Below are 21,714 nucleotides of genomic sequence, written 5' to 3'. Positions count from 1 at the left end.
GCTGTGACACAACCTGAGGCCCTCCGCATAGCATCGCAGGCCTCTGGGAGCCTCCCTCTGCCTGCTTTCCAGCCGTGTCTAATGCCGTCCTGCCCATTCTCACACCCCACGCGAGACATCCCAAAACTCCGCTCAGGTTCTCAGGCGCGTGCCCTGCTGCAGGACTGACTGCCCCATCACTTCAGACTTGCTCTCCCTTCCTAATCCTTCCTCTCCTGCTGACCATGGGCTTACACTGTAAGTTCCAGACCATCACCTCTCCAGGGAATACTTCCTTGCCTCTCTCTGTCCCTTGGTGACAGAGTGAATCATGTCCCTTTCTTTGAAAATCTACCACTCAGAATTGTGACTTTTTGTTTTCTTTCTGTGTTTGTCTCTTTTACTGACCTGAATCTGAGAGGAAAAAAAAAAAAAACAGGAACTTATTGATTTCTGGATCTCCTGCTCCTGTCCGTGTCTGGTTCATAATTGGTTTTCAATAAGTGTTTTCTGAATGAACTACTGTATCAGTGAATCAATAGACAACAAGGATGAATAGGTCTATGCTTTAATAGTTTGAATTCCTAAGTTTGTATTATACTTATATGCACTAGTGTTTTGCCTTGATTCTAATTTCTGTATGCTTCATTCATCCAACTAATGGATATTTGGATGCTTATAACCACATTTCATTAATTCCAAGACACTCATTTTTTTTCACATTTAGCTTCTCCAAAATCAGAGTGAATCTGACAACCAATGGCTTCCTACAATTAATTATAGCATGCTCTTTCTTTCTTAGTGGTATAAGAAACAACGATGCATGTTCCATGACATACGAGTACAATTTTGAAGAAATGCAGACTGGGCAGTGCAATTTTGAAGAAATGCAAACCCAGCACCCTGCTAAGAGCTCAGAATACAGTGATGGACAAAACAGGCCTGTGCATTAGCTCAGTTTCCTCAGTTTCTTTATCTGCAAATAGGAGGAAGACCAACCAAGCTACCGTGTTTCCCCAAAAATAAGACCTAGCCAGACAATCAGCTCTAATGCGTCTTCTGGAGCAAAAATTAATATAAGACCCGGTCTTATAATATGTTATATTATATTAGACCCAGTATTATATTATATTATACCCAGTCTTATATGGTATTATATATTATATGATATAAGGTATGATACGATATAAGACCCGGTCTTATATTATAGTAAAACATAAAATATAATATAGTAAAATATAATATTATAGTAAAGTAAGACCGGGTCTTATTTTCAGGGAAACACGGTATGTGTTCCACCTCCCCTCTACCGACCACACACACATCTTCTTACTTTACTTGGGATCCCCTCTTAGCTTCCCAGTGTCTACACTGTGAAGGGCCCCATGGGTGCCACTCCTTAACACTGAGCTTAGCATCTTGCTGCCATTGGCTAGAACATTCCAAGATGAGCCTAAACACTTAGTGAGGAAACAAGGTAATAAATCGAAAATGAAGAACCATATAACTTTCCGCATTACACAGACCTAGGCAGCCATCATCCAGGCTTCTCTCCACTCCTGCCAGCCCCAGGGATGAGAGAGATGGCCCCGGGGGATGGCCCAGCTGCTTGTGCCTGGTTCCTCACTTTTGACTCTCCGTCTTCCTCTGCAGGGAGTACACCCTCTTAATACCCACCACCCAGACATCCTGATTTATTTCCAGTAAAATCCAAAGAGGCAGATTCCCACTCTGCAGCTGACCCAGGGTTTACCCCAGTTCTGGTTTTTGGATCCATCTCACTGCTACCCAGGAAAGGGCCCACACGTCAGGGGACTCCCGACCTCACATGAAGCAGAGCTTCCCCTTTAGACAGCTAACTCCACTGCTGCCCGGGTCACAGCCAGATCGCCAGTGCCAGTTCAGTGCCTTTGTGGATACCTGTAACCCCTATGATGAGGGAAATCACCAAAGGTACCACGTTTACTGTAGATCTGATGTCTGCTAAGCAACTTGCTCACATTACCTCCTTTAATTCTGACACGAACTCCAGAGATAATTACTATTATCATCCCCATTTTACCGAGGAAGAAAATGAGACCTAGACAGGGAGAGGAACTTACTCTAGGCTGTTACACAAGCAGTAAGTAGTAGAGAGAGGTAAGAGCGATCCCATTCCCTCGGGCTCCAAAGCCACGAACCAACCGTTCTCAGGATGGTACTCTGCCTAATACTCCTCTGCAAATAAATACCTGCTGGCCAAGGACTCTGCTCCACGGCCCTCTTACTCGGCCTAAGACTGGCTAACTCCGAATCCAGGCTGGCCACATTCAGAGACAGACCCTTCCCCAACGCCGGACTGCCTCTCTCTGGCAAACCACCCATTTCTAAACCATATTACCGAGGTATCAGGCACGAAGGGAGTCAAGGAACAAGGGTGTCATACCCTCCAGCATCGTTCATACACACTTCCCATTTCATGTTTTTCTAAGAAACAGATCCTAATTAAATATTTCAGGTTCACATTTCCCATTATTGCAGTTTTCAGTGATCTCTTTTGATTGTTGTCACACCTAGACCCTGAAAGCAGGGAAGCAGAGAAGTTCAACGCCTCAGAAAGCCTCCGTGAAACTCGACCCTGTGAGTTACAAAAACTCCACCAGAAGGTTTTCTGCAGCTCGGAGCCCTTGTCTTCCCACTTTGTGCCCTTTGCTCCTGGGTCACAAGTACTGTCTTCCATGTTCTGGACTCCAAACCGTATCCCAGTTCCTCTCGGCCTCAAAAAACTAAAAGTAATTGCAACATGGAAAACACTATTCCCTTTTCTCATTTGTTTAAAAACAACAACAACAACAAATGATTCGGGTCTTCCTGTGTGTCTGGCACTTTCATGCACGTGTTAACTTCTTCCCACGTAAGCCCAATCAAGTCGGTAAACCTACCCCCATTTTATACCTCAGTGGGATGGGAAAATTTGCCCCAAGTCACACAAACAGTAAACGGCAATACCCAGGTTTGAACCCCAGCTTCTTATGGCAATTTTAGGGCTCTTTCCACAATACAACCTATAAGTGAAAACCAAATTCTTTGATAACTTCTTCAGTATCAACAACAAATGCAGCAACAACTAGCATTTATTGAGCTCTGCTCTGCAAATCACCCACAAGATTTTATGATTTCGTTTAATCCTTGTAACAACCCTATGAGTAAACAGTATGAGCCCATTTTCCAGTAAAGGAGACAGGTTCTCGGCAATAAAGCTGTTTAAGGCCACAGAGCACAGAAGCAGAGGAGCTGGGATTTGTAGCTGAGTTGGTGTGGCTCCAAAGTGCGATTTACGGATGGTGACAGTCAGAACTTTGGTTCCACCTCATTCTTTTGAGGCAAAGACAAATACTCTAAAAAGAAAAACAACTGATAGGGATACGGGGAGAGTGGTCAGGCAGAGAGAAATAAGGACATGAACTCGAGAGGCCGAAAGAAAAATACTGGAGAGAAATTCAAGCTGCGCTGCATACACGTCCTGAGCCATCCCCGATTTCTCAGTCCACAAGACGGGCACAAACAGCCTCCTGTCCAAATCCCCAGCATGGACGGGACGGATTTTAGCCCCTATTCATCATCAAAAGACGGCTCTGATGATAAATATTTATACAGTTCATTAAATAAGAGCCTGTATAAATATTATTAGAAATGTGCCACAGGAAACCACAGACTTCACGGCTGATTCTTCAACAAATGTGTAAGCTGCTCAAATGCATCGTGAAAAGAGGGACCTGGGCACGGAAAGCTATTCTTTGCAAGGCTATTTCAGCAATTCTAAGAAGGGGTCAACGCTGCAAACACTGTGTGGAAAACTGATCACTGAGAGGGTGTTCTCTTATTGTTTTCCGCCTTCTTTTCCCTTAAATAACCCACTAGCAGTAATAGTGTTTCCTAAGACTACAACCCTCCAGAGGTGATGAGCTTACCTTCAGTCCTATTTCTTAAAAGAGTCAGTACTCCAAGACCGATTTGGTGACAGTGACTGCAGACACAGTGTCCCAGGAATCTGGGAGGGAACTCAGTATCCTTTCACCTTTGATCTTTGGACTTTTCTGGGAGCTCATGCACATGAGTTCTACACGATTTATTTATTTAGTTAGTTAGTTAGTTATATTGCAATCAGGGTGTTGGTAAGTTTGGGAAGAAAAAGGTAAGCAATGAGTACGCTTGTCCACTTCAGTCATCTTAACTGAATGAAGACTCGAAACACATCTCACAGGCTCTAAGATGGTGAGAAAGTTCAGGATGGAAGGAAAAAGCTCATTGGCAACAGTCACTGGCTCTCTTTTTGGCTGTATCAACAATACACATGGGAGAAAAAGTACAGTTTGTTGACAGGTACTTTTGCCCTTAAAGTGAAAGGATGTCTCCTATGGCTCCCCTCTCCTCGTACCCTTTGAAAGATTACTGAGATTATATAATTAAGTGCCAAGCACAGTGCCTGATGCATGGTACACACTCAGTAAATGGCGGCAATTATTAGGACTATCATTATACGCCAACCTTCCCTTCCAACACCAAGTACTGCTGGACACCTGCAATCTTTTACTATGTATCATCTATACTTAGGTGTTCTCACCATAGCGAACAGCTCAAATTCCAGTACACAAAGCAAATATTAAGTACTTTCTCTGGGCCGAGATGCTATGAAAAGGAAGCTGAAAAATATATGATTACTGATTTTAAAGAGTTGATAATTCAATGTAAGAATTTGATTTTTGAAAATCAAAGGACGATGCCTCCAAGTTATTCCTAGTTTATGTATTCCAAGCTAAACCTAATGAACCTGGTAAAATTGCTTATGTCAGTGAAGTGGCTTCAGGCTGCCACCAGAATCCTAGCCACACTCTTGAGGCCAAGCATCCTATTCCAACTCACTTTTCTCCCCAGAACACAGACACACTAGTTGAGAAAACAAGTACCAGTTTACTGTTTCCATCACGGTTCTAACCACTAAAGCAGAAACTCAATATTTTTCAAGAAGTTGAGAATCTTCATACTCTCTCCACTGAGCCCATTTCTAGAGAGAAACACGAGGTGATTGGAGGAGGGGTAAGGTGTTAAGTCATACAGTAGAAAGGTTGGCTGTCCTTTCAAATTCAAAGCTGGATTCCAAAAGTCAGAAAAGTCAGAATTCCTCAAATCCCCCACCTGCCTCACAATGTGGCAGCCACAAGGATTAAAACTCAGCCAGTCCTAGAAGGTGGCCAAAAACCATCACCCTCCGAGAGCCACACAGGCAATGACACAAGAGCTGACGCCAAGAAAATACAAAATCCAACCATGCTGAGGCCAAATGCACAGTATAGGACCTAAAGAAATCATGGGTGGGACAGGTGACTCATCCAGTGACATCCCCAAACTCCAGCAACAAACATCGCCTGAGAGCAAATACCTTCCGGTAAACCCCGCTTAGTCTCTCTTCTTGTCTTCTCAACCCTTGTGGTCTAAAATAGAAAAAACAACTCCTGACTTGTTAGAATGCCTTCCAAGCCCTTTTTAATGTCCTACCAAGCTATTCTCTTTGCAGAAAAGGGAGAGGGGGACCCATTAAGGTAGGTGCTGCTTCTCCCACTTACAGGTGAGGGCACTGAAATCCTGAGAGGGTCACTATCCACTGATGGTCACAAAGCTCACAGAGGAAGGAGGCCATATTCAAATTCAGGTCTGTTTAAGGCAGAGCAGGATTCTTGCTACCGTCCCTGAAATGACTTGGTTTTCCCCATTCACCAAGCTACCTTCACCCTGGACACACTCAGAATGCCCTTCCAAGTCTGTTTATTCTGTGAATCTTTCTCATGCAGTCAATCACCGGAAACGCCTTGTCCACGCTCTGATTAATACAGAAAGAGTCCCTTACATGCTACATGCTACAGTAGGAAGCGTTAGATAACTGGGAATGTTCTGCCCCTGACTCCATTGTCCCTGCAGTTAGGCACAGTGTAGTGTAACGCAGTGATAGGGGACTTACTAGGTTGTAGGGGAGGGGACGATTATTAATGTATAAAATAGTCAAATACCTTTCAAAATAAAAAGCCTCTAAGGACTGGAGAGTTCTAGAAGCAGTATCAGCACGCCTCTCCTCTGTGCAAAGCACCACACCCCTCCCCCAGGACAATGTCCTTCCTTGACCAAGAGCCGCACTTCCACCGGCACATGTACAAAAGGGAGAAGGGAGATGGGGAGAGAGCCCACGATCCCCTGGTCTGAGTCAGCCTATCTCAAAAAACCCAATTTACATCCTGAGTTCGCTAAAAGCCGAAGTTTGAATCTGATGGTCCCACTCTCATGCCAGGACTCTGGAAGCAGAAAAATGACAGAAAAAGCACAAAGAGACCAAGGGCTGGCATCCTGATTCTAAATGCAGAGTTATTATATTTTAACCCCAATGTGCCAATTACAAAGCCTAGCCCATAACAGGGAAAATTATAAGCAAACTTAGTGATTTATTATTACATGGACTCTTTCTGAAACATGAATCCCTGAACTCTTTTTGAATTCTGAATAATTTAACTAGATATGTAGTCTCTCTCCCTCGCTTACTTTCTTCTCCAAGAAACTACTGTTAATTTGCTGGTACAATTGACTATGAAATGATTTTCTGCAGAACTAACCAGACCTTCAAAGCAATGTCGTTATCATTAATATATTGGCCAAAATCCACAGCTTTTCCCAGAAAGACACTCAAATTAAAAGAAAAGAAAAAAAAACCCACCAACCTTAATGACCGCTGTCAGGAAGGGCTCAGGGCAGTATTAGGTAGAGCAGCAAAATCGACTCCCAACACAATCCTGCAAAACTCCTTCCTCAGAGACAATGCCCAGTCAGAAGCTGGCTGAAGTTTTTTGGCCTATTCTTGGCTTTACCTGTTTAGAAAGCATGGCCAAGTTACGTTAAGGGCCAAAGTGAAAGGCCTAAAGAATGAGTTATTTGAAGATTAAACATTAGACTTGGGGAATTGACAGTCTGCCATTCTACAAACACATCCGGTCAAAACACATCAAGAGCCACAGTGCAAGCGTATCCACCAGTGCTGCTTCTGCCCAAAATAAAGCCCAAGCTCTCTACGTGGCCCACAAGGAACTCAAAGCCCTGCCTCTCGTCTGCCTCTCTAACCTTATCTCCCTACCTGATCTCGGCCCCTTATACGGCAACCCTACAAGACTATCTGCAAGCCCTCAAATAAAGGTTTAGCACCTTTGTTCATACTGTTTCTTCTTCCAGTGTTGCAAAGAATACAAACTTGCAGTTCACAGAAAAAGAAATGCAGTGAATATATACAAACCTTTCCTCTCACAAACAATGTAGGAAACACAAATCAAGACAATATTGAGATACAATTTTACACCTAACAAATTGGCAAAAATCAAAATTTTTGATAAGACCTACTTTTGGCAAGAGTGTGGGGAAACAGGCAGTTTCATACAAAATTTGGTGGGAAACTGGTTCAAACTTCTTTAAAACAATTTATCAATCTGTCCATTTTCAAAACCTACCCATTTACCTAACAGTTTAAATCCCAACAATTCAATCTTCTAAGAATTTATGGATTAGATCACCTAAAAGATATATACAAAAATGACCATTACAATACTTCTCTATATAAAGGCAAGAAGAGCACTCACACAAACCCTGGAAACTAATGAAATGTTTATTAAAACTGATAAAACTGATATGTAAGCAATTTAAAATAATGAGAAGGAGCTAAAGGAAAATGATAACTATACAGCATTAGGTAAAAGAGCAAGTTCTTAGACTCTCAAGTATGACCATCTCTGTATTATTCCGCAATTCCTTTTGCCCCCACCTAATTTTTTTTTTTTAAAGAATAGCGCCTCAGTGGTTCTCAAAGTGCAGTCTCCAGAAGAACAGCATCAGCATCACCAGGGATGGTGTCAGAAATGCAAATTCTCAGGCTCCAGCCCAGATCTATTGACTCAGTAACTCTGGGAGTGAAGCTCCGCAGTGTGTGCTGTAAAAAACCCTCCAGGTGATGCTGACAGATGCTCAAAGTTGAGAATCACGGCATCGAGTAAAAACCCAACATACAAGACCTCAGGAAGAAAACACCTGCTCCCTGCAGTGACACCTAAGAAAAACGTAGTGGAAGCAGGGAGGGCAATTTTTAACTTACTTCCCTTCTCTCTGCTGCTTGAATTTTCACAAGGAGCAGCTACTCCTATAATACAAAAGCTCTTTCTTATACTGAGCTGAATCCTGCTTTGTATATCTCCCACTCCCTCGTCCTCATTTTTATACCAAGGGATCATCCAAACCACCTACTCCCTTTTAGGTGAAGGATCCCTTCAAATGTTTGAAGATGACTCTGAGAACCTCCTACTGAGTCTTCTCTCCTACACTCTATATATTTTCAATTCTTATAACTGTTCCACCATACCATGGCTTTTCCTAAAATAAAAAGAAAGAAAGAGGGATAAGGGGCACTTGATACATTTAACAAAAATGATCTTCAGAAACCCATAATTCTGCATCATCTGGAGATGAAGCAAACTTGACTCACAGCACGGTAAGCACACAGTAGGTCTTTTCTACCTTCCGGAAGGCCCTCTGGATGCAACACCTGCTGGGACAAATCAGTGGCCCATCCAGCACAATATCCAATCTCTACATTAACATTCCAATAACGTGTTCAGGAGAAAGTGGAAAGGGAGCTGGGGTGTCTTCACAAACTGTCTTTGAAGGAGGCTTTGAGGTAGCCCTCCTCAAATACCCTATTTTTCCCTTAATAGCTCACTAGAACTTAGTGTTACCTGCGTTTTCTCAATATGCATCGTCATATAAATCCAAATGTTTCTTAAACTTCCTTCTATTCTGAGCCAACCCTCATCTTGGATCAATACATCTCTCACAAGCATTTACTCTGTGCCAGGCATGGTACTAGTGCTTAGTGGATGGCCTTGCTAGTCTTCCCAACTTTGGAGAGGTCCACCACTTACAGGTGGGGTGACTACGGTCTGTGCAGCTACCAGCCTCAGAGAGTCAGTGAAAAGTGGAGAGATGTCAATCCTATGCTCTTTCCACTATGTCACATTCTAACCTTTAAACACCTTAACGACAGCCCCCTTCTCATGTCAAAGTTGGCCACATACTTCTATAATCCAAGAATTCGGTAAATTACACTGAGTTTAACCTGTCTACATCATTCTTGATTTTACAGACTTTGTCTTCTTCTCAACTTTCATCCTCCATATACAATCAGTTGCTGAGTCCTTTATCAATCTCTCTACCCCATGGCCAGTTTAACAGAATTCAAGCTACTTGGATCTCAGCCCTGTCTGCAACAGATTTCAGAGTAGCTCAACCCCAAATCCAGGTGGCCAAGGGACTGGTAATACATTTAGACTGCATGATTTCTACTTGATTTCCCCACTCTCCTTAAACCCACCCCACACATAAAGCACTATATATATGTACCTCCTGTATGAACTCTGCTTCATTTTGTCATCCATGTTGATAAGAACTTCCTAAATAATTCAAGATGATGAAGAGGGCGGTACTGGAGCCTCCAGGGGAAAGTATGCCTAGTTTGGAAAGGAAATCTCATGATTTCTCCCTCACATATCGAAGCTACTTCTCCCCCAACATACATACTATTCCTTCTCTCCTGTCTCAGTGACTGGCACCACCGAACACCGATACTGTAGCCAGAAATGTAGAGGTGAGCACTGACTAGTTGTGTAGGTTATTCTCAGTTTGTCCCCCGCCCCCATCACATATCCATTCTCAGTCCTTCTCTGCTGCTCTGTGTCCTGAGGACCACAGTCCGGATCTCCAAGGCTGTCTAATCCAGTCTTCTAGTTGGGTTTGGCCAATCACCAGCATTAGCAGAAGACGTGGAGGAGGATGGGATGAAGGTGGGGCTTCCTTGCTTAGGAGTGGCCTTGAACTAGCCGTACTTCTTAAACTAAGGTAACAGATGCTCTCAAGGCAGCCTACTCACGTGATTTCTCCTTTTAGGGTCTGGTAACCACTTCTTCTTGCCCCATTAAGTATAGAGACATAACAAACCTACTGTTATTAGCCACAGGGGTTCAGGCCACCCTCATATTTGGAAATGGTTCCTATATTGGAAATTATCCTAATTTGAGGATGTATAATGTTTACTTCTGATATACTTCACTGTGCCCTTTTGGTCCTCAGGGGCAAAAGAGATCCCCATTATTCCTGGTGCCTGGTTATCTCCAAATCCCTTCCTCACACCCTCAAGCAGTCCTTTCTTTTTACATTTTCTTCAAAACTTCCCGTTGATGACTTCCATTTCTAGCCAAGATGGAGTAACAGGAACCGTATTTACCCTCCCACCTGAAACAACTTAAAAATGAACAAAAAATAGGAAACAAAGCAGTGATCCTAGAGATATTTTTGGGGGGAGGAGAGGTGGCATTCTGAAATTGTTAAAGCTTAGTGCCTGGGACCATGGCACAGGAAGGGGGCACGCAGGCCAAGCCCCACAGTATCCCTGAGTTGAGGAGACAGAGTTAGGAATCTATGGAGAATAAGGAGGCTAAAACACTAGAGACCACACTAGAGACACTAGAGACACAAGACAGCAGAGAGATGTACACAGGGAGAATTCCAGAAATCTGCAAAGGGTACTCTTCGAGTATTCAGAAGAGTACCAATCACTGTATGCATGTGAGGAAACTCTCTGAGCCAGAAACACCCAAAAGGATTACAGTGAACAATCAGTGGACTTCACACAGGGCAACAAATAGTGCCTAATCACAAGAACTAGAGTGGAAAACCTCATAATTCCCAGGCACTGGGTAGAGTATGCAAAGAGTTTGACCTCAGTAGTGAAGAAGAATTAGCTCTGGTCCCACCTAACAAAGCTTAAACCAAGAATCAGAAGGATCAGAGTGTTGCCAAATAACTTATACATGCCCCAGAACAAAGCTCAAGTATACTTATAGAAACACAAAATATCTAGCATCAAACAAGGTAAAATACGCAATGTCTGGTATTCAATCAAAAAACACCAGGCATGCAAAGGATCAAGAAAATACTATCCAAAATGAGAGAAAAAAATGGACACTTGGCCTAATATTGACACATTTAAAAGAATTAATAGACATAGACATTAAAGACAGCTATCATAACTGGATTTCATGTTCAAAAGCTAGACGAAATATTGAAGTTAGACAAGAAGATATAAAAAAAAGACTCAAGTTGAAATTCTAGAAATGAAAACTAGAATGTCTGAGATAAAAAAAAATGACTATGGAATTAAGACAGTACAGGAGAAAAGACAAGTGACATTCAAGACACAGTAATAGAAACTATCCAAAATATAACAGAGAGGAAAAGATTCAAAAAAATAAACAGAGCATCAGTGAGCTATGGAAAAACCTCAAGTGGCCTAATATATGTAAAATGGGAATCTCTGAAGGAGAAAACAAAAAAGGAGTCAGGAGAAATATTTGAAGACATAATGGGCACAACTTTCCCAGATGTGGTCCAAGAGTATTAAGTGTCAATGAACCACAAGCACAAGAAAGATAAAGAAAACGAAAGCAAACCAAGAAATATCATAATCAAATTGTTCAAAACCAATGATAAAGACAAAAATCTTCAAAGAAATGGGGGGGTGGAGGGGAGGAATTATTCACAAAAGACCAAAAAAATGAAAATAATGCAAGCTCGGAGACAGCAAAGTACGATCTTTGAAGTACTGAAAGAAAAAACTTTGTATCTAAAATTCTGTACCATGTGGAAAAAAAAATCTTTCAAAACTAAAGTTGGAATAAAGACTTTTCCAGACAAAAGATAAAACTGTCCATCAGGAGCAGAACTGCACTACAAGGAGCCGCCAGGAAAGCGATACCCCACGGAAATCTGGATCCATACAGTGTAATGAAGAACAAAGGGTAACACTGTGGGTACATAAAAAGAATTTTTTAAAATTATTTGAATGCCTTGAAAAGATAATTGACTGCTTAAAACTAAAACAATAACCATGCATTGTGGCATTTAAACCCCACAATATGTAGAAGTAAAATGTACAACATGCAAAAACAGCAGCATAAAGGCTAGGAGGGAAGAATTATAAATCTATTGTTGTACGGTTCTTACATTATATGTGAAGTGGTATAATTCCACTTGAAAGTAGACTCTGATAAATTAAAGATGTATACTATAACCACTAAAGTAACCAGTAAAATAATATCAAAAAAAGTTATACTTAACCAATAAAGGAGAAAAAAATGAAATTATAAAAAAAAATAATCCAAAAGAAGGCAGAAAAAGGAAAAAAGAACAAAGAACAGATGGGACAAATAGGGGGGAAAAAAGCAAAACAGTATATTTAAACCAAACCATATGAATAATTACATTAAATCTAGTCTAAACACCCCAATGAAAAGGCAGTAATTGTCAGATATTGCTTTGTTATCCAATCTAACTACATACTGCCTACAAAGAAACCACTCTAAGTATAAATGCACAAATAGGTTAAATAGTAAAAGGAGGAAAAAAAATATAGCATAAAACAGCAATCAAAAGAAAGCTGGAGTAGCTATACCATTATCACACTAAGTAGATTTTAGAGCACAAATATTACCAGGAAAAAAGACTAAGTAGATTTCAGAGCAAATAATATTATCAGAAATTATGAAATAATAAAGGGAATGACTCACGAAGACAACCTAACAATCATAAATATTAATGCACATAGTAACAGAGCATCAGATACATAAAACAAAATCTGACAGAACTTCAAAGAGAAATGCATATATCTACAATTTTCATGAGAGATTTCAATACCCCTCTCTCAATAATTGATATAATAACCGGAAGATCAGCAAGTTTATAATATACAATAGCAGTCAATAAAGTTGACCTTATAGACATGTATAAAGCACTCTACCTAACAAGAATACACAATCTTCTCAAGTACACATGGAACATTTTCTGAAACAGACCACATTCTGAGCCAACAGTCTCAAAAAGTCAAAAGGATTTAAGCTAAACAAAGTGAATTCTGTGACCAACATGAAATTATAAATCAATAGTAGAAAGATACGTGGACAGTCCTTAAATATTTGGAAACTGAACAACACATATCTATATAACAAATGAGGCAAAAAAGAAATCTAAAGAACTACGCTGTTTCCCCGAAAGTAAGACCTTATATTAATTTTTGCTCCAAAAGACGCATTAGAGCTGATGGTCCTGCTAGGACTTATTTTCAGGGAAACACAGTAGGAAGTTTTTTTTTCAAGGAAGTTTTTTTAAACAAATAAAAATAAAAACATAGCAAAAGTTGTACAATGAAGCCGAAGTAGTACTTAGAAATGTATAATATCAAATATCTATATTAGGAAGGAACTCTTAAATACATGCTCTCATCTTCTACCTTAAGAAATTAGAGTAAAAGGAACCCAAAGTAAGAAGGAAGGAAATAATAAATTTCACAGCAGAAACCAATAAATTAAAAAAAAAGAAAATACAGAAAACAAATGAACCAAAAGCTGGTTCTTTGAGAAGATCAATAAAACTGGTCATTTCTGGCCAGAATGATCAGGGAAATAAAGAGAAAAATCACAAATTACCAATATTAGGAACGAGGGAGATTAAAATGACAACAATTTCTATCATTCTATTAAAATGACAATAGGGGAATGTTATGAGCAACTTAGGCAGTATGTACAAATACCCTGAAATAATACAAACTATCAAACCTAACTCAAGAAGAAACAGAATCTGAATAGTCCTATGTTTTAAAACAATTGACTTCTCCCTCCGGCTGCCAGGAGAAAAGCTCTAGGCACACATGGCTTCACTGGTGAATTCTACCAAACATTCAAGGGAAAAATAGTATCAATTCTACACCAACTCTTCCAGAAAACTGAAGAGGAGGAAATGCTTCTCAATTCATTCTGAGACCAGCATTATCTTGATACCAAAACTTAAAAAGAATATTATCATTAACATAGATGCAAAAATTCTTAAAATTTTACCAAAGGGACTCCAACAAAATATAAAAAGGATAATAGGTCCTGACCAAGTGGCATTTATCTCAGCAATACAAAGGTCAGTTTAATATACAAAAAAATTTAAAAATCAATGAATGTAATTCATCGTATTAACAGTTTAAAAAAAAAAAAGATGATCTCAATAGTTACAGAAAAAAGAAACCGGCAAAATACAGCACCCATTCTCCATTTAAAAATGAATACACACACAAAAAAAACTACTTCTCAGGAAAGCAGGAATAGAGTGAACTACCTAAACCTGTTACAGGGCTTCTATGAAAAATATACAACTAACATCAAACATCATAGTTAATGATGAAAAAAAATGAACGCTCCTTCCTAAGATCAGGAACAAAGCAAGAGGTCTGCTTTCATCACTTCCATGCAACACGGGGTGGAGATTCTAGTCAGTGCACTATAGCAAGCCAAAGAAATAAAAGGCATCCTCACTGAAAGGAAGAAGTAAAACTGTCTTTATGTACAGATAACATGATCACCTACACAGAAAATCTGATGGTATTTACAAAGAAGCTATTAGAACTAGTAAGTAGTTTAGCAAGATTGCAGGACACATGAGCAACATACAAGTAGCAACAAACAACTGGAAGCTGAAATTTTTAAAAAGTTATCATTTACAGTAACATAAAATATATGAAATAGCTACAAATAATCTGACAAAGATGTGCAAGACCTCTCTACTAAAAGCTACGAAACACTGCTGAGAGAAATTAAGGAAGACCTAAAGAAATCAAAAAATATACTGTGTCCACGAGTCAGGAAACTCAATATTTAAGATGTCAATTCTCCCCCAGATTAATGTATAGATTTGATGACATTCCAATTAAAATCTAAGCAGGGTTTTATTTTGAAATTAATAAAATAATTGTAAAATTAATGTGGAAATGTAACACACTAGAATAGCCAAAACAACTTCTAAAAAGAACCCAGTTGAAGGGCTTATATTACCTTACCTTAATACTTTTATTACAAAATTATTGTCATCAAGACTATGTGGTATTGGCATTAAAATAGACAAAAAGGTCTATGGGACAAAATAAAATATCCAGAAATAGGCCCACATATATACAGGTAAACTGATTTTGATTAAAGGTGCAAAGGCAACTCAGTGGAGAAAAAGACAGGCTTTTCAGCAAATAGTGCTGGAACAATTGGTACCATACGAAAAAAAAAAAAGAAAAAGAACTTTGTTACACATCTGTGCTATAGATTAACTTAAATTAACTTAAAATGGATCGTGGATTTCATGTAAAACCAAAAAATAAAGCTTCTTTTAAAAATAGAAAATACTTGAGACCTCAGGCTAGGCATGATTTCTTAAAATACAATACCAAAACCATCATCCATAAAAGAATAAACTGATAAAATAGACATCATCAAAATTACAAATTGATAAACTAGACTTCATTAAAATTAAGAATTCTGCTTTTCAGGGGTGGACGGGTGGCTCAGCTGGTTAGAGCGCGAGCTCTGGGCAACAGGGCTGCCCGTTCGATTCCCACATGGGCCAGCGAGCTGCGCCCTCCACAACTAGAATGAAGTCAATGAGCTGCTGCTGAGCTCCCAGATGCCAGATGGCTCAGTCGGTTGGAGCTCGGGGCTCTCAACTATAAGGTTGCGGGTTCGACTCCTGACTCCCCCTGCAACTATTAAGGGGTGACTTGACCTGGAGCTGAGCTGCGCCCTCCACAACTAAGATTGAAAGGACAACAACTTGACTTGGATGGAGCTGATGAGTCCTGGGGAAAACACACCACTGTTCCCCAATAAAAAAGTCCTGGAAATACACACTGATCCCCAATAAAGTCCTGTTCCCCTTCCCCAATAAAATCTTAAAAAAAAAAAAAAAGGATTGATCTAATTAAATACACAGTAGACCCCCATTAAAAAAAAAAAGAATTCTGCTTTTCAAAAGATACTCTTAATGAAAAGACTCAGATGTGGTAAAAAACTTGTAATGAGGATATATATATATATATAAAAACCTTTCAAAACAGTAAGAAAACAAACAGCCCATTTTTTTTAATGAACAAAAGATTTAATAAACACTTTACCCAAGAAAATATTTGAAGTATATATGGGCAAATAAGCACCTAAGATGGAAATTATTAGTCATTAGGGAAATATACATTAAAACCACATGACAGAGGATTCCACATTATTAGAATGGCTAAAATTAAAAAGTGACCACACCAAGTGTTGGAGCAACTGGGAGTTATACACACTGCTGAGGGGAGTGTAAAATGGCTCAATCTTTTTGAAATACAGGTGGCTGTTTCTCAAAAAGTTAAACACATACCTACCACGTGAACTAGCTATTCTACTTCTAGTTATTTCGCCAAGAGAAATGAAAGCATGTATCTATGTATACAAATAGCAGCTTTATTTGTAGTAGCCAAAAAGCAGGAAAAACAAAACAAACAAAAAAAAAAATCAAGTATCAACAGGTACATGGATAAACAAAGCATGGGATAGTCATATAATGAAATACTACTCAGCAAAAAAAAAAAAAAAAGGAATGGACCTTGTATGCACACACAACATGAGTGAATCTCAAAATGATTAAAGCCACCACACAACAAAAGATACATATTGTATGACTCAACACATAACATCCTAAAAAATCTTAAATAATCTCTAGTGACAAAAAGTAGATCACTGGTTGCTTTGGGGGAGGAGAGGTACTAGGGAAGGAGGAATTACCAAAGGGCACAAGAAATTTGGGGGGTATTGGAAACGTTCTTTATTTTGATTGTGACAATGGTTTCATGGATACATACTTATGTCAAAACTTCCCAAATTAGACACTTTAAACATGTACAGTTTATTGTATGTCAAGTTGACCTCAATAAAGTTGTTCAAAAATACCCCAGGTAGGGAATGCCTTCTTTTCCACACAGTACCTCGACTGCTACATTCTTTCTTCATCCCCTACATTCAATCAATAATTAATTCCTAACCATTCTAGTCTCCTAACCTCTCTCCAGTCCCAGAACTATTACACTAACCCATCTCTCACCTGAATTATAATAGCCTTTCCCCAGTCTTTACCCTGCAGCCAGCATTAACTTTGTAAAACACAAATCTGAGAGTGTCACTTCAACAGCTCCTGAGTGCTCTGGAGATACATTTCAATCTCCCTTAAGATGACTCACCTGATCCTCCCTGATCTGATCTGGCCCTTTCACCCTCCCCAGCCTCCTTCCTGGTGATTTCCCACCTCACCCTTTCCTGTTGAGCCATACTTATCAACAATGTGCCAGTTTACATAGTTTTGCACATGCTGTTCCCAAAGCAGATGACCCCCTTCCCTGTTGTCTCTCTCCAGCCCACTCATACTGAGGCTCTGTAACTCAGCTCGGGTATTACCTACTCTGAGTTTTCCCCCCAAACCCCGCACTGGGCCATCTGCCCTTCTCTCATCTTCTGCGTACCTTGCCACAGCACTAATCTCACTAACATATAACCTCCCACAGCAGACTAGATGCGAGCAGGCTGGATGAAAGCTTGAAAGCAGAGACCCAGTCCTGTTCTCTTTCCTTTCCCAGAGCCTACCACAGTGCCAGGCCCAGAACAAACACCACCAGATCAGCGAACAAATGAAAGAGAGAAAGCACTGGTTTGGATGACCTCATCTTACACCACCTGGGTCGAGTATTCCACCTTACAAAAAGACAGGCAGGTGAGAGGTTAAATGATCTCCAGAGTAGATTCTGGGAAAATAATTATTTCAAATCCCCAGGGAAGTGGGGAGGAGTCCCATTCTGGCTGGGAGTTTAAGGGCAAGATTCATTACCTCAAATTGTTTTCAAAACCAGCTGGTAATTGACTGTGATTTGAACTAAGTGAAAGGTTAGGGAAAGGGAACCAGATTCCAGGAAAAGACAAGGCCCACAGCAAAGATTAACATAGCCTGGAAGAAGGCCCAGTCTCCTCCCAGTAAACTTAATTTCATCCAGAAAGACACAGCTCTCCACCCCTGGGTTATTCCCTTCTCCCAATACACATGTTTTGACATACAAATCCAGCCAGGGAGGCCCCTATCCTTTCTCCCCCTCGAAATCAATCTCCAGGCCCTAGGCACCCTCTCTGGTCTGTTCCCCACAATCATCCTTAATAAAGGGCCTCTGGGCCTCCCACTAGGAGGTCCTCCTCAGCTGGTCCCTCCAAGAGCCAGGCCAGTGGCCACCATCAGGTCAAAAGCCAAGCAGAGGACCTCATTAACAGGAGACTCCCAGAAGACCAGGAGGTAGTCAGAAAGAAGGCTGCAAAACCCAGCTGGCAACTTCAAAAGTGAAAAAATCAGGCTATACACCTGGCGGCTTACAGAAACTAGGGAAATGCAAACAAAACAAAGCAAAACTCTACCATCTAAATAACTGCCACAAACTAAGAAAAGACCACCCTTCTTTCTTACTGATTTGCAATTCAAAAGCATAATCACTTCTTCCCTCCTGAACTCCTATTTTAAAAATGAACCGAATAATGATGAATAATGAGGGCTCTTCCATTTCTTGGTAATGACTGACCCTTTAATTTAGGGACAAAATTAGTTAAGACAAGAGAATTGCTTTAGTGGAAAATAGCCAATGATTGGGGAAATTAACCATTTTGCATTTTGTCGATCCTTTACAAGTCGGGAAATGAATAAAAATGGAAAGATCCCCCCTGTCCCCTCCCCCGGCCCTTCCTACCCAGGACAGCAGTAACCAAACAGCCTTATACCTTCTCAACTGCACCTCAAACATTATCAACAAGCTGCTGAAAGCGTTTCGAGTTACCAGCAGCACTGGCCTTAAAATGCCTTAAGTAGCCAGATTTAAATTCAAAGGCTCGAAAATGCCGGGGAAAAAATGTCCTAAAATGCGGCAGGGAAGGGGTGAAGGGAGAGAAAGGAAGTGAACAGTTAACTGGACAGTGATGGCAGAGGACCTTGGGTTCCAGGCATCTCCTAGGCAGCCTAGGGGATGCAGTAAAGGCTGACCCTTCTCTTGAGGGGCCGGACGCCTCACCGAGAAGACACAGGGGAATCAACAACGTCTCGGGAGCCAAGGAAGGGCTGGAAAGAAACTTAAGCGGCCGGAAGAGGAAGAGGAGGCGGCGACCGCAGGAAAAGGGAGGGAGGCTTCGGCCAGGTGCGCTCTCAGGTTGTTGACCGTGCGCGCTGAGAGCCTGCGCGTCGGCAAAAGCCCCTGGTGCACACGTGGGACTGAGACGAGGGTCACTTACTTGTCAAATCTGAAATTACATTTTAGCTAGCGGGGCTCTGCCGGTTGCTGCGCGCAGCCGCGCTGGGCGGTCCCCGCGGGGGGCTAAAGCCCCGCCCCTCGCCCAGCCCCACCCCCCGCCGGCTGCGGCCCTTATAAAACGCTCCTCGATTGGCCCTTTGAACCGGACCTGGGATTGGCTCGTGCGGGCACAGCTGGTAGGTGGAGCGGAGCGCAGCCTCACTTCGGCTACTATGGATCCACTGTACTTTTTAAAGACACCGAAGGGTCTTTGTCGGTTCCAGCTGAGAGTTTCCCACTCTGGGGACTAATTTCACAGAGCGCACCCACGCAAATTCTTAGCAGCCCCTCGTGGGTTTATGTGTCAAATGTGTATCCTATAACCACTTCTCGACCTTTACTGAACACCATGACTCTTGTAGGCGGGAGTAAAAAAATAATAAAATAATTTATCGAATGCTTAGTTTGTGCCAGGTCTTGTACCTGATACTTTACATGAATTCACTCATCCAATCCTGCAGCCCACCCTCTGAAGTGGTGTCGCAGTCTTTAAATCTACAAAACAGATGAGTCCCTGCATTTGAAGAAGTTACAATCCATGCGTTCTGGACACCCCTGTCTCATTTAATCGTCACAGTCCTTGACTTTCCGACAAGCTAGACACTATCGGACTCTATTTTATAGATTCAGAGAGTCAGAAACATGTTTCGCTTGTCCTGAGACACACAGCTAGCTGTTAACCAGAAGGAGAATCCAACCTGAGCTGCTATGGGAGCCGTTTCCATTAAAATGGCAGGTTCCCAGGCTGATGGGACTCAAGATTTGGAAGATAGCTTAGCAAATCTGAGCCCGAGCCCTTTGTTTTCTGAGAAAGGGAAACTGGGGCCCAGTAAAGGGAAATATCTTTCCAAGGACACATCAGCTATGAGAAGTAAGCCTAGGTAATAACAGTGATTTTATTGAACTGTCCGTGGGCAATATAGTCACTGCTTGCTATCCTCATAACAACCCCAAAAGGCAATAGATGCTTTTATCTTTGTCTTACAGGTGAGCGTACCTCCTCGGTGAGGCTGAGGCCACATGATTAGCTACATCTGCTAGGGGTTCTGGTTAGGGGTCATTTTCTTCTACACAATAATTCCAACAAATATCCGAATATCTAACTATGAACTCTTTGAGGAGGAATAAATAATATTAGGACTTCTTCATCTTCCCTTTCCAGAGTATTGTGAAAAACAAATGAGGTAATAAATATGGAAATGCTTTGTAAAGTATTAGGTGTTGAATATACGGAAGGCATGGTTTCCAGATCTTCTCAGTGTACCTCAGGAGTAGAATAAATGAAATATGCTGCTTGTCTCATGAACTATGGCAGGAGGGCTCATCTTGGCTAGACTTGCATTAATGTCAACTTCCTGCCTGGTCTTTTTGGATTTCCCTGTTTCTAGGTTTTTTGTATTTGATTTTTGGTTTGTTACCGCTTACGATCATTCTATCATTAGTACTAATAGCAACAAGAGCACAGTGGCTGGAGCATCAGCAGCCATCTTGGACCATGAGAAGACCCCAAGAATGAAAGCCACATACAGCAAAGCAACAAGGTAAAAGGGTTTAGATTCCTAACACTACGCAAAATCAGGCCAACACCCACTGCCCACTTCCATATGAGAGAAATAATCTGCTGTCTTGTGCAAAAAAACGTTTATTTTGTGTTTTTTGTTATATGGGCCCAAAACTAATCACAACTGGTACGTATACCTTACCTCATAGAAATCCTACAGCAACTCTATAAGGTGATAGATGCAGAAACAGGCCCGGAAAGTATAAATAACTTGATCAAGATCATCCAGCCAAGTGATAGAGGTGAGATTGTGAGGCCAATTTTCATTCTCTTTTCCAATTAAGACCCACTCTTTATTATGAATGAACCAATCTATTTTTTTTCCTTTTACTTCCATTTCAGTCATTTATTCTAGAGGTGGCAAACTTTTTCTGTAAAGGACCAAACAATAAATATTTTAGACTTTGTGGGTCATACAGTTTCTGTTGCAACTGTTCAAATCAGCTTTTGGAGTGCAAAAGCAGCCACAGATCAGAGTACATAAGTGGGTATAACTATGTTTCAATAAACTTTATTTACAAAAGGATGCAGTGGACCAATGTGGCCCATGGACCTTAGCTTGCCTACCCTTGATTTATTCGAGTCTGATGTTCTATCACAAAAGTACATCGGAAATACACTACAGACGGCAGGGGGATTGTGACATTGCAGGCATGCTCACGTTGCTGACCATTATAAAGGCCAGTGCGTGACAGTATAGTGCAGGAGAAAGATCCCTAAACTGATAATCATGTGATCTGGGCAGTGAGTTCCTATCTGCAGCTGAAGCCAGATCTATATCCCGGACTACCCCCAATTGCTTCACTTTCCCTATATGTCAGGAACACAGAACAATGCAAATGTTATCCGT

The 21,714-nt window shown here is 41.0% G+C and overlaps 1 protein-coding gene across 7 annotated transcripts in view; it reads right to left on the bottom strand.

The window, feature by feature from the left end:
* FGGY (FGGY carbohydrate kinase domain containing) overlaps positions 1 to 19,354 on the bottom strand; it is a 393,115-nt gene extending 373,761 nt beyond the window's left edge. The window contains exons 1-2 of one of the 7 annotated variants that reach the window (XM_033115797.1): positions 19,245 to 19,348; positions 6,723 to 6,869 (exon numbers count right to left, since the gene is read on the bottom strand). Coding sequence is in view for 1 of the 7 variants with exons in the window: in XM_033115795.1 (XP_032971686.1) it covers positions 18,948 to 18,963 (16 nt within the window). In the remaining 6 variants the exon portion in view is untranslated. Of the gene's footprint in view, positions 1 to 3,929; positions 4,016 to 6,722; positions 6,870 to 18,947; positions 18,967 to 19,027; positions 19,149 to 19,244 lie in introns of those variants that run through there. The other 6 variants (XM_033115796.1, XM_033115798.1, XM_033115799.1 and 3 more) reach the window with 6 other exon arrangements.
* Positions 19,355 to 21,714: the final 2,360 nt, after the last annotated feature.

Source organism: Rhinolophus ferrumequinum, chromosome 9 (assembly GCF_004115265.2).
Source record: "Rhinolophus ferrumequinum isolate MPI-CBG mRhiFer1 chromosome 9, mRhiFer1_v1.p, whole genome shotgun sequence".
NCBI classification, from domain to species: Eukaryota; Metazoa; Chordata; class Mammalia; order Chiroptera; family Rhinolophidae; genus Rhinolophus; species Rhinolophus ferrumequinum.
The sequence above is the reverse complement of the archived record's forward strand: the minus strand, read 5'-3'. Positions and strand labels throughout refer to the sequence as shown.